Genomic DNA, 14,144 nt, shown 5'->3' with positions numbered 1-14,144 from the left:
GGGATGATGGGATTTGTAGTCCAGCAACGTCTGGAAGTCCACGGGGTTTGACATTGGCAGGGCAGCTTCTTCAGGACATTTGAATGCCCCTTCAGTTTTGACCACCTTCTCTGTTCTGGGCTTCTTTGTACAGACCTGCCTATACTTTCCCCCCTATCATGCAACAATAAAATCTAGAAACTTGCTGTTTTTAGAAGCAGGTTGATGGTAGTCTTGCTTTGTTGAAATGTAGCTAGATAGGCTTTCTAAGCCGGGACATCATCATCATCATCATTTTTATTATTTATACCCCACCCGTCTGGCTGGGTTTCCCCAGCCACTCTGGGCGGCTCCCAACAGAGGACTGAAAACAGAATAAAACTTCAAACTTTAAAAACTTCCCTAAACAGGGCTGACATCAAGGGATATCAGGGAGAGCAGTGAATCGAAAGCAGCAATTTATATCTGTCAGGGAACAGAATTGTGCTCAGTTTGGAACTTTGTGATAGAATGACTTGATTCATTGTTGAGACACTGGGGGGCACTGCTGGAATGATCTGCAGGGTCTCTCTGGGTGAATGCAAAGTGTGTGTCTATTAAGACAGGCCATGGGAATGCAGATTTATTAAATAAATCAGCTTTATTAAGATGGGCCCTTGGTAACATTGTCAGAAATCAGACTTACTTCACTTGAGGTATGGTTCAGTTCCGGAAAATCGAAAGTGGTAGAAATGTTCCCCTGAGATCTGACTCACACATGCAGGCAGGTTGCTTGCTGAGTTGAAGCCGTACTTGCGAACTGACTCCACCGAAATGTCCTGTGCTTGACTGATTCGAAAGTTCAATCAGCGTTGGCTCATTGCAGCATCAAACGATAAATGTGCAACTCATCCTTTCAGTGTGTGCCAAGCACTTTTTCCGCAATACTATTTGCAGCTAACCCCAACATATTTGGGATTAGGGCGGCAGCTCCTAGTTCTGCAGATCAAGTATCCAGGCTTGTTTGAACCCAGCTCATCTTATTTTAGAAATCAAGCATTGAGGAGTTGCTGAGCCATTTGTGGGGAAGGGCTGTGGTGGGTCGCTGATAGAGAGCACCTCCTTTGCGTGCAAAAGGCCCCGGGTTCAAGCCCCACAACCTGCATGTAGGGCAAGGAGATGCCGCTTTTTGGGTTGCCTGAACTAGACAGGCAAATGGCTTGATCCAGCAGCTGTTCTTAGGTCCTTACAGAATAGCTGAACCAATGGTAATGTTTTAGTGTATATTTTCCATTAAATTTTTGAACAATGCAGTTCTGTTTATGCCATCTTCAAAGGTGTGCACGTGTAAGACGCTTTGTGTTTGACGAAGCAACAGCTGTTGTGTTGATGGATGAAGCAATGTTGAAGCAATGATTCTTCAACATCAACTTCGTTGGACTGGTCATGTTGTGCGGATGCCTGATGATCGTCTTCCAAAGCAACTACTCTATTCCAAACTTAAAAAGGGAAAGCGTAATGTTGGTGGTCAGCAAAAGAGGTTTAAAGATGCTCTGAAAGCAAATCTAAAAAAATGTAGTATAAACAGCAACAACTGGGAAACACTGGCCTGCGAGTGCTCCAGTTGGAGAACAGCCTTGACCAAAGGTGTCATTGGCTTTGAAGACACTCGAATTCAGGACGCAAGGGAGAAACGTGCTAAGAGGAAGGCACACTTGGCAAATCCACACCGTGATCAACTCCCACCTGGAAACCAATGTCCCCACTGTGGAAGGACGTGTGGATCCAGAATTGGCCTCCACAGTCACTTACGGACTCACTTTTAAAACCGTGTTTATGGAAGACAATCTTACTCGGCTACAAGGGATCGCCAAAGAAGAGTTCATGCCCAGTAATGAGTGTTGCTAACTGAAGCTGTTCAGGCTGCTCCTCTTCATTTACACAAAACATTGTTTTGAAATGTTAGGCACTTAGCATGCACCATTGAGCATGATCTGAAGTCACCTGAGGCTAAAGTCACTTTGAAGCTAAGCAGCCCTGGGTCTGGGAGGTGCCTGGAGTGGAAACTGCCTGTGAACCACATGGACTCTGCTTCAGTTTCCATGATGGAAGAAAGGTAAGATACAATTTTAAAAAATAATGTATTATTATTATTATTAACAATCTTTGTTATTTTTAGTGCCCTTAGCACATTTGCAGTGCACCATTCCTTGTTAGGCAGATGTGGCTAAATGCGCAAGGCCTCACAGTGGCCCAGTGGCACATCCAATTTGTACAGGAGCCTGGGTTCAGAAGGCACGGCATGCCAGACTGTGGCTTGCTTCCTGGTACCTCTGGTTAAGAACTTAATTTGTTCTGGAGGTCCATTCTTAACCTGAAACTGTTCTTAACCTGAAGCACCACTTTAGCTAATGGGGCCTCCTGCTGCTCCTGCGTGATTTCTGTTCTCATCCTGAAGCAAAGTTCTTAACCCGAGATACTATTTCTGGGTTAGCAGAGTCTGTAACCTGAAGCGTCTGTAACCCGAGGTACCACTGAATTTGGATCTCTGACTCGATATCTAGGCGTGGTTTTTACAGGTTAGATGTGTCCTTCCTTGATGCTAAATGGAACTCAACCAGGTGTCATTTTTGATTGCTCTAATTTTATCTGATGGAGAGAGGGTGGTGAGTCCCCCCCCCCTTTTTACCAGCATGTGATGCTATGTTTAAACCCAATCACTGGGGGAGAAAAGCTTTTACTAAACCAGTGACTATATATTTAAATTTTTTTAAAACATTCCTTTCCTGGGAGCGCCAGCTTCCTGACTCCAGGCATGCCCATCTCAAAGCCTTGACAGCCATGACCCACACCCTGAGTGGACACACTCATTTCTCAGCCATGTGTTGACAGCTGCTTGTAAACAGCTGCCCCAGGGCTGGTAGGTCAGCGCCTTTCTCACTTGCCCGCCTTATGGTTTCCCCATTAACACTTTCCTCTGTTAGTTCAGGGGAGCTCTGCTCCTGGGGGTGGGCATAGGGGGACAAAGCTTTAGCCAAGCAGGGAGCCAATTCATCTCCAAGGGGCCTCTATTCAGGGGTACCTGGCTGTGTACAGTCAAATGTTCTCCCATCCCTACTGTGAAGAGCCCCCCCCTCCTTTACTACAATAGTGGACAAACTGACTGTCAGCAGGAAGAAAAATTATTTGCTCTTTCCACCGAAGAACGAAAAGCCATGTGTGGTTATCAAGTGTCAGGAAGTCGATGGAAGTTAGGAACGTCTTCCAGATCCTTTAACTCCCAGGAGGTGTCAGGAACTGGGTCCCGTGGAATGTCCCTTCTGCGCAAAACATTGTGCAAGGTTTTGCAGATAGTTGGGGGCTGAATAATAATAATAATAATAATAATAATAATAATAATAATAATAATAATAATAATAAATATATTATTTATACCCTGACCATCTGGCTGGGTTTCCCTAGCCACTCTGGGCGGCTTCCAACAAAACACTAAAATACAATAACCTATTAAACATTAAAAGCTTCCCTAAGCAGGGATGCTTTATTAAACTGTTTTTGCAACTTTGGGTGGGCTGGTTCAGGGAAAGGGATTCCTGTTTGACGATGCCACTGCCTGTCTCCCACAAATATTGTGCTTGGTTTCTTTGAGTGTGAGACCTCTGCTTCTCCTGCTACTCACAAGGGCTCACCCTACATTAGGGGGTGGGGAACCTGTGGCCCTCCATATATTATTGTTGTTGTTTAGTTGTGTCTGCCTCTTCATGACCCCCTGGACCAGAACACGCCAGGCACTCCTGTCTTCCACTGCCTCCCGCAGTTTGGTCAAACTCATGCTGGTAGCTTCGAGAACACTGTCCCACCATCTCGTCCTCTGTCGTCCCCTTCTCCTTGGGCCCTCCATCTTTCCCAACATCAGGCTCTTTTCCAGAGAGTCTTCTCTTCTCATGAGGTGGCCAAAGTCTTGGAGCCTCATCTCCAGATATTACTGGACTCCAACTCCCATGAAGCCCACCCAGCATGGCCCCAGGCTAGGGATGGTGGCAGTCATGGAAGTCCAACCACCTTGGTGGCTTTCCACCTGTGGCCGGTTTTTCCGTGTGGTGGGACCTGACTGGACATGGAAGTATCCCTTGAGGGCAGGCCTAACTCAACAAACAATGCATTCAGCCACTTGGGGTGGCAGCATTTTTAGAGATGTCCCTTAAACAGCCTTATGCAAACTGGGAGGCCACACCCTGGAATCCTTGGCAATGTCAATGAATGCTAAGACCACACAGTCTAGGATGATGTGTGAGGAGCCTGGGTTGCACCTCTCAGATTGCCATTGTGCCAGCGCTTTGGGTGGCAAAACTTCTTGAGCTAGTCCGCTGCCCAGTGCAATAAATTGGGCACAAGCTCAGCTGCTTGTCCCCATCACAGCCACCCTAAAAGTTCCACCTGGACGTGGTGGTTGTGTAAAAGTGTGGTGTAGAAATGAAGCAAAACAGTGGAAGAAAACAGCTTCAGGCAGATTAGGTTTCACTGAGCAAAATAGATATTTTATATAACTTTCTTTTGAGAGAAAGGACCATACATAAGAAAAGTCACAGACGGTGAGGAAGGATATATAAACATGGCACTTATAAATATACAGTATATACAACTTAAATATGTTTATAAAGCATCTCCAGCAGACTTTTTTTGTACACAGTATTTATTGTGTTTTTAAATTAAAAAAGAAAACATGGGGCAGGAGGGGAACAGTTTAAAAAGGAACAAGAACTGCTATGCATCCCAAAATATTTCTGTTAAAATCTGTGACATTAGGATCAGAGGCTGAAAATGTAACTGCAATCCTACACGACTACTCAGAAGTAAAAGCCATTGATTTCAATGGGATTTACTCCCAGGTAAGCAAGTCTAGGATTGCAGGTTTTTTTTTTTAATGGAATGAAAAGGTTGCCGCAGCTGTAGTAAACTGACTGAGTTGCTACCAAAGCATGATTCCACTCACGTCATCCTTTTTGTATAAAAAAATACTCACCATTATTGGAGGGGGGAAATGTTGACTTTTCTTTATATGAAGCTTCAAATTGCCATTTGTGAGGTAACAGAACAAGAAGTTCATCTCTCAAAACGTGTTTAAAAAATTCAAAAAGCAAAATAAGCAATCACGACGTTCATCCAACTGGTCACATAAACCACAATGGATTCCATTTGGACTTGATAGCCAAAAATGATGACTTATCTCTTGTCAGAGTGCGCTTTTCTATTCCATGTTGCTTTTGGTCCAGGCCCATCTCCATGACCAGGCGGCCTCTGTGGTGGCCAAGGAGGGGTTGTTCTTGTGGAGGGAGTGCAGATGGGGTTGTGGTGAGCCTTCGAAAGCAACTCACCCCAAGGACACAAAGTCCTGTTAAACAGAATCTCCTCTTGCTGTATTACATCGCAATGAAGGACAACGGTGTCCCCTATGAGTCTGGTTGAGTTTTCCTCCCAAATCATTCAGAAGAGTGATAGGGAATCTTTGCAGGCAACATTCCAGCAGTAGGTGGGGCTAGAGACCTAAGTGAGCTTTTGAGGATCTGTAGACGGGCAGCACGGCGGCCACAATTCAGCTCAGGACCACACTGAAGGGTTAAATGGCCACCTTGCACCTTGGTCCTGATCCAGATCCTGGGACCTTCTGTTTGCTGCTTTCCCCCCTCCCTCCTATGGCCACCATGGAACGGGAGGAAGACAGGGTGGAGCCAGGTAAGAGCGGCCCTGGGAAGCCTCCAGGGGCCACACCCAGCCTGGGGACCAGAGGTTCCCAGTCTCTTATTAAAACCAACCCACCAGGGAACTTCCACTACAAAGGGAGGAACCTGTTAGTCCCCCTCATGCTACTTGCCTTGTATAAATGCTGTCCCCGTATGGTGATAAGAGTGGCGCGACCATACCTTTTCCTTCAGTTGAAAAATGCTTCTTCGGGAACTACTACAGTACTGGCAAAATAAGGAGGACACCTGGAACCTGTCCTGCCAGGTACTTTTACAGGTGAGTATCTCACCTGGGTCCATAGCCCTCTCCTCCTTGGTTTTTTACAACCACAGTCAAGCCAACAGATGCGCATTGTGCTTTCTTAATTTTTCCCCCTTTTTCAATGAAAGATGCCTTTTGTAGCTGAAAGGTGAGGCATTACTCAAATCCAATCAATCATAGCTTCCTGTTTGGGGGGTTGTTTTTTCCCCCTGCTCCTCTCCAGTGGCTGAACGAAACGGCAGCTTCCCTCCTTCAGACTGAGAGGAGAGTCACTGTGGGCTGAGGCAAAGAGCCCACAAAACGGAAGGGAAACCAGCAACAGTTTAAAAACATATTTTAAAAAATAGGAACATGGGAAAAAAATCATCGCTTCCTTCCTCGCACTTGTGTGGGAAAAGGACCTGCCTTTTCTCCAAATTAGACAATCCTAGGGCAGCCTCCCTCCCTCCCAAATCAGCCTCCGTCCTTCTTTTCCCCCTTTCAAGAGAAAACCCAAACAAACCTCTCCAAAACCCAGCTCTGACTTTCCAATACTTTCCAATCCAGCGATCGCTTCCTAAGATTCTGAGTCAGTCTGTTGCTCTCGATGCAAAAATAAAAAAATATAGCAGCAAGAATAAATATTAAATATTTTCCTTTAAAAAAGGAGTTTTTTTATAATAATACTATATAGATCAAAAAATTAATAATGGTAAGACATTGGCTGCTCCAGGAGTCCGTCCAGTCTGCTCTGTAAACATTCCTTTAGCTGAGAATTTGGAGGGGAATTAAAATAAAATTCAGGTGGTGGAGTCCAAGGCTTGGGAGAAGGGTTTTCTTCAGACCTAGAAATGAATGTGAAAAAGGAGGGAGAAGGGGAGGGAAGGTTAGAACGGAACACAATGACCAAGCATTGCCTTTTTGCCCTCCCCCTCCCCCCCTCCCCAAAACTAAGTGAGCGTGTTTCCAAGGAAGGAATTATCCCTGCCAAGTCTGGATTAATCATCATGCCAGATAGGATCCCCAGATAGACTGCTGCTGTGCCTGGTGTGTTCCTCACCCAAGAGTTTCCTGGAGAAGCCACTGAGAAGCCTCCTAGTCCTTTGCCCTGCCCAGGGCAAAATGCCTTTTCCATTCAGGACATTGAGAAGGTAATGCACAGCGGCGGCTGCTCACATTCCCAGCTCCCTGAAGGAAGGAAAACTTTGCAAGGAGCAAGAGGTGCGTCACCACCAAACCGGCAAACCAGCCCAAGATAAGGAGGGGGCTTGCAAGCACGGGAAGGGGATCCAGATTCCGGGTACCACCAGCAGTCATTCTAAAACCTGGATCTCTGTGAAATTTTTGGCTTGTCTTAATTTTGGGCAGATAATGAATATTGCGATTCCTGCATCCTTTTTTTCCGTGTACAAACCTATCCAGGGTGACTGAAATAATACACACTGGGGCAGAGGTACTGGGAGCGGAGAGGTGTTTACCCATCGTCTTACAAAGTATAATAGATATATTTAAAGTATTCTCAGTTCTCTCGTCAGCTCAAAGCTGGTGCTGTAGGGTTGTTTCATATGAGCAAATAGTTCAGCTCAAGGTGTAAATAGGAAAAGGGAGTCTCTTTGTAATGCTATATATACAGAACTCCCCAGCCCAGCAGTAAATGTCGGGGTGGCCAACTGTGTGTACTCACCTGTGAGTTGACGTCCTCACATCCTCTCAGGTGCCGCGCCAAAAGATTAGGTTAAACGCCTCTGAGGCCAGGAGTACAGTTGATTTCCCTAACAGAAATTTTTTGGAGATTGCCTCTAGGAACACTATATTGCCCTTTTCTGCAGCCTCCCAACCCTAGTTTGCTAACCATTAGTTCCTGAATAAGCATAAATTTTAAAAATGAAGACAGACATTGGGAAGAAGGCAGCAGAACTTGAAGATGGGCTCTCCTCCCTCCTTAAGGTTCCTCCTTTTCTCTGTCCTGAATGAGAAGAGCCAGTCTGAGGAATAACCACTCTTCATGGGGGGTTTTTTGCCCCAAAGACACAGTGCTGCGGTGCAGCTACCAATGATCCGACGGTATAAGGCAGCTTCCTATAGGAGGGTTAGAGTAGCACTTGAGAGAACTGGAGAAGGACAAATCACAGGTGAGGGTAGCGCACAGCTGGCAGTTCTCCAGATGGTCTCAGGTGCCACTCCAAGAGGTGGACCCATACCAAAGCAAGTCACCTCCGCCTAAGAAGAGGTGGCGACTTGCATTTTAAAAAAGAGTTCAGTCAATTAAGTTTTTCCATTAAGCTTTCCCAAACTGAGCTAATAAATTTAGTGTAGAGTAGCTGATAGTACCACACACCCAAATGCCGCCTCTACTGAGGCAAAGGTATTCTGCGATACCATACCAAGAAATGATGGCTGCTTGGATGTTCAGCATCCCTCTCGCGCAAAAATCCAGCATTGCAAGGCCCAGAAAGCTGCCTCCCCGGAGTGCCTTGTGGACTGCTAGAACGCATGGCTTTATCTGCCTTGATACGGATGCTATTGAAGCCCTTCTGCATGTACGTACCTTGCAAATGACAAATAATGCAGGATCTCTTCTACAAGGAATCTTAATGTAGCGTGTTCTACACTTTCCCCTATGGGTATTGAGTCTGAAGACAATGGTGGCAAGACTGGATCTTGAGAATGGTGAAAAGGGGAATTCGCTGTGGGCGTGAGGACATCTTCTCCTTAGGAATTATGCCACAAATTGGATTGGACAGAAAGAAACCCAACTGTGAGAATTTTCTAAACCTTGAAAGGTGTACCTTCATATACAGCCAACAGCGTGTCACTGAGCAAAGTGGCTTAAATTGCTGGATGGTAATGGATTTGCTTGTAAAAGGGTTGATTTCAGCAGGTAACCAACCTCAGATATGCAGATGACACAACCTTGATGGCAGAAAGTAAGGAGGAATTAAAGAACCTTTTAATGAGGGTGAAAGAGGAGAGCGCAAAATATGGTCTGAAGCTCAACATCAAAAAAACGAGTATCATGGCCACTGGTCCCATCACCTCCTGGCAAATAGAAGGGGAAGAAATGGAGGCAGTGAGAGATTTTACTTTCTTGGGCTCCATGATCACTGCAGATGGTGACAGCAGTCACGAAATTAAAAGACGTCTGCTTCTTGGGAGGAAAGCAATGACAAACCTAGACAGCATCTTAAAAAGCAGAGACATCACCTTGCCAACAAAGCTCCGTATAGTAAAAGCTATGCTTTTCCCAGTAGTGATGTATGGAAGCGAGAGCTGGACCATAAAGAAGGCTGATCGCCGAAGAATGGATGTTTTTGAATTATGGTGCTGGAGGAGACTCTTGAGAGTCCCCTGGACTGCAAGAAGATCAAACCTATCCATTCTGAAGGAAATCAGCCCTGAGCGCTCACTGGAAGGACAGATCCTGAAGCTGAGGCTCCAAGACTTTGGCTACCTCATGAGAAGACTCCCTGGAAAAGACCCTGATGTTGGGAAAGATGGAGGGCACAAGGAGAAGGGGACGACAGAGGACGAGATGGTGGGACAGTGTTCTCGAAGCTACCAGCATGAGTCTGACCCAACTGCGGGAGGCAGTGGAAGACAGGAGGGCCTGGCGTGCTCTGGTCCAGGGGGTCACGAAAGTTGAACACGACTAAATGACTAAACAACAACAACAACAACCTGTGAGCCAGGGGAAGGAGACTTTAAGAGTCAGCGTACACAGGGGTTGCACGGAGCTTCTCCATGCCATGCTTGCCATGTTTTCCCACAAGGTGGTACAATTGCAGTCAGACAGAGAGGGAGTTGATCTACATGGATCAAGGACCAGGATTTGAGACTGGAAATCCCACGGAGTTGTACAAATTACACAACAACATTTATAGTCTGCGCCAGTCAGCTAGAAACTCCAATGAATGCCTGGATAGTACTTTGCAATCTATTGGGTCAGGAGACAAACAGGAATGTTGTTTATCATTTGTGGACGATATGTTATACGTTGTTCAAAAGCTTTGCCACTCAGCTCACTCTGAAATTCAAAGTGAAAGATCTAGGAAGTGTGCAAACCTATCTTGGGGTATAAGTGCACAGAACCAATGACGAAAGTTTTCTTCTCAGCCAGAAGGGTGAAATTGTTCTATTACTAGAGAGATTTAATATGAAGAACTGCAAAGGAACAAGGACTCCAGTGGAGGCTGGTTTCCTCAAATGGTTATAATCTGAGGAGCAACCAGATCTCTATCATTCAGCAATAGGTAGTTTGTTGTATCTATCTCAGTGGAGCAGACCTGACATCTGCTATGCAGTAGGTGTCTTCAGTAGGATGGTAGCTAACCCAACCGAAATGGGAAGGCAAGCTGTTAAGCATGTTCTTCGGTACCTGAAACACACAAAGGACCCCTGACAAGTCCAGTTGCGAAAGACTCTGGGGTTGTGGCGCTCATCTCGCTTTACTAGCCGAGGGAGCCTACGTTTGTCCACAGACAGTTTTCCCCTGGGTCATGTGGCCAGCATGACTAAGCTGCTTCTGGTGAAACCAGAGCAGCGCACGGAAACGCCGTTTACCTTCCCGCCGGAGCGGTACCTATTTATCTACTTGCACTTTGACGTGCTTTCAAACTGGGAGCGAGCAACGAGAGATCATCCCGTTGCGGGGATTCAAACCACCGACCTTCTGATCGGCAAGCCCTAGGCTCAGTGGTTTAGACCACAGCACCACCCGCGTCCTGTAACTGGACTGTAACAACTGTAACTGGACTAGTAATACAGTTTGGAGGTTCCCCGATAGGATGGAAATCACAAAAACAGGGTTTTGCAAGTGTACCCTCCACTGAAGCCAAGGACTGTTCTCTGAGTGAGTTGTGCAGTGAACTGGTCTATTTTAAACAGTTACTGATTGACATGGGAATGAAAGGTGAATCTCCAGTAAAGGTCTCTATTGATAATCAGGCATGTATACCGTATCTCTTGCTAAATCTGATCATTTTAAAGAAAGATCAAAACATGTCAAAATTAAATATCAGAATGTAAAATGTACAGTAATGTGGCACAGAATGTAATTATGCCAGTGTACTGTGAAAGGAACCAGAACGTTGCTGATGCAGTGACGAAACCTTTGACATTCCTGAAATGTAAAATGATGATTGAACTTTTAGGTTTGGATAACCATACTAAGTTAGTGATGTATGGAAGTGAGAGCTGGACCATAAAGAAGGCTGATCGCCGAAGAATTGATGCTTTTGAATTCTGGTGCTGGAGGAGACTCTTGAGAGTCCCATGGACTGCAAGAAGATCAAACCTCTCCATTCTGAAGGAAATCAGCCCTGAGTGCTCACTGGAAGGACAGATCCTGAAGCTGAGGCTCCAAGACTTTGGCCACCTCATGAGCAGAGAAGACTCCCTGGAAAAGACCCTGATGTTGGGAAAGATGGAGGGCACAAGGAGACGGGGACAGCAGAGGACGAGATGGTGGGACAGTGTTCTCGAAGCTACCAGCATGAGTTTGACCAAACTGCGGGAGGCAGTGGAAGACGGGAGGGCCTGGCGTGCTCTGGTCCAGGGGGTCACGAAGAGGCGGACACGACTAAACAACTAAACAACAACAACCATACTAAGTAAGCACTCTGTTTATGCTCTGTAAATAGTTGTTCTGAAAAGACTGAGAGGTGGTATTGGGGATATTGGTCATTCGTTTTCAGGAAAATGTCTGTGAGTTTCTGTAGGTAACATGAAGCTCTGGCCGTGTAGCAGGATTGTTTACAATGGTGCAAAGATGACAGTGAAATCGTGGGCATGCGCATTGCATTATTTGAGTGACTGTGAGAGTTTCAGTTTTGGTCTGCTGAGAGGATGCAAGCAGATCTGAGAGGATGCAAGCAGTCTCTGTATATAGCAACCATTAAGCTTCATAACAGGCAATAAAGCTGCCTACAACAATCACGTGTTGCTCATTAATCAAGACTCAGGACCATTTCCTCATGCTTTGCTGCTGACTGTGTTTCAGCTCTGCGGACCTGTGGTGGGAAGTGTGCAGGGCAAATCTGTTTATGGCAGCCTTCACGTCATAAGCCGCCACAGTACTGTCCCCCATCACTTGGTGTTTGATTTAGACTTTTCTGGAGGCCACCTTGCAAGAACACCAGAACATCACAGATCTTCACTTTGGTTGGGTGTAGCTCATAGTCCTTGCACTATCTTTAAATCCTCCATGTTGCATCATAAGGCCATGGGAGTTAAGACTACCTGGGAGTTAAGACTACCGTTGCATTGTTAGAGTCAGCAAGTCCAGGCCAATAAGATGCTACAAAGATTCCCAACAGAAGAATAGTGCAAAGGAGTCCACTTTAGACACTTGAGATAAGGAAAGTACTGCTACTGCCTGTGACTACCTCGTATTTATGTAGTGATTAGAGAAAAGCAATGCCTTGCCAACATTTGGCTTGTTTTGCTGCTGCTGAGAACTTGCTTGGATCCTTCTTCCTGAGGTGGTTCTTGCTCAGCACCATTCTGTTTGCTGCTGTCATTGGTGTTCTCCTCTCATTAGGTCACAGGTATCAAGGTGAAGCTGCATAGCAGAGCAGGCTACTTTTGCAATCAGATATTGGCTACTGCCTGTTGTCTTCCCAGTAGTGATGTATGGAAGTGAGAGCTGGACCATAAAGAAGGCTGATTGCTGAAGAATGGATGCTTTTGAATTCTGGTGCTGGAGGAGACTCTTGAGAGTCCCATGGACTGCAAGAAGATCAAACCTCTCCATTCTGAAGGAAATCGGCCCTGAGTGCTCACTGGAAGGACAGATCCTGAAGCTGAGGCTCCAAGACTTTGGCCACCTCAGGAGAAGAGAAGACTCCCTGGAAAAGACCCTGATGTTGGGAAAGATGGAGGGCACAAGGAGAAGGGGATGACAGAGGACGAGATGGTGGGACAGTGTTCTCGAAGCTACCAGCATGATTCTGACCCAACTGCGGGAGGCAGTGGAAGACAGGGGTGCCTGGCGTGCTCTGGTCCAGGGGGTCACGAAGAGGCAGACACGACTAAACAACAACATTGGCTACTGCCAGAGCTCATGATCTCAACACCAGGTTGAGTGGGTGGAGCAGAAATAGCTTCAGTGGTGGATGGGCTGAGTTTTCTTCTCTTCCAGATGTGTGTAGACTCCCAACATGTTTAGCTCTCAGTATTGAAATCACTATTAACTTGAACAGACTGAGTTAAGGACCCTGAAGTCATGAAAAGGTTAGTGAGGGACAAAAAGCAAGCTACAGCAGCAGTGGGTTTGCTTTTTCTCCCAACCGCTGTTTTGCACCATGCAGCAGCTTTAAATGTCTCAATTAAAATCAGTGAAACATGGAGGTTTTAGGCTGGCTTTGGAAATTATGGCCGGGTTTACACATAACGTTAAGCCATGGCTTGTTTAACAAACTACAAGTTAAATGTGAGTTGTCTTACAGGTGATCAAACAAGCTATGGTTTCCTTCTGCTCTTACCTTGTGCCTTTGTAGCCTGGTCTGGTGGCCAAACAAGCTGTGGTTAAAGGAAGGCTTGCCAAATCATAACTAAGGGAACCAAAATTCATAAGTCAACAACAAACCATGGCTTGAGCTCATGGTCTCTTGGCAGCAAGTAAACCGTAGTTAAGCTTCTGGGAAGGGTTTGTGCACTAAGCCATAGTTTAGGGTTATGTGGAAGCCAGGCTCCTGCTGATTCCAACAGGCATATAAGAACTTTTCAAGTGTTTTTTTAAATTCACTTACCAAAGTGCTTGATCTTTTTGAGAGTATCGCTTGAAGGAAATGCTCACAAAATCCTGCTCACTTTAGAGCCAAACTTGGGGATGTTGCACATCCCTACTGCTGTTAAAAGATGTTTATGTGTGACTTTCTCTTGCAACTGGGCAGGGATCAGCAGATAGTTGAGAGATGCAGAACTGTGTATTTAGTGCTCCCACGGTAGAGTGATCACTATTCTCAACATGCTTCTGAACATCGGGCAAGATCAGATATTGAGAACACTTCTCAATGGAATAAAACTGGTGTTCTCTCTTGTATGACAGCCTTATCCTTATTGGCACAAAGTCCTTTACAGCTCTTGATCTCATGAAATCGTCCAGTTCCATTTTAACCCCCATTCAGAAGATCTGGATTTTGCAAGTTGCCTGCTTTTTGTTTTGTTTTGTAGTTCACAATACATTCGTCTTCTTTCTCATTCTT

General features: G+C 45.7%; 1 protein-coding gene across 1 annotated transcript in view; it reads right to left on the bottom strand.

The window, feature by feature from the left end:
• Positions 1–4,474: 4,474 nt before the first annotated feature.
• Positions 4,475–14,144, bottom strand: part of DLL3 (delta like canonical Notch ligand 3) — a 186,314-nt gene continuing 176,644 nt past the window's right edge. The window contains exon 9 of the mRNA XM_083627437.1: positions 4,475–6,785. Within this exon, the coding sequence (XP_083483563.1) occupies positions 6,780–6,785 (6 nt within the window). The 3' untranslated portion in view covers positions 4,475–6,779. The remainder of the gene's footprint in view (positions 6,786–14,144) is intronic.

Source organism: Podarcis filfolensis (genome assembly GCF_964270895.1).
Source record: "Podarcis filfolensis genome assembly, chromosome: 8".
Classification (NCBI taxonomy): domain Eukaryota; kingdom Metazoa; phylum Chordata; class Lepidosauria; order Squamata; family Lacertidae; genus Podarcis; species Podarcis filfolensis.
The sequence above is the reverse complement of the archived record's forward strand: the minus strand, read 5'-3'. Positions and strand labels throughout refer to the sequence as shown.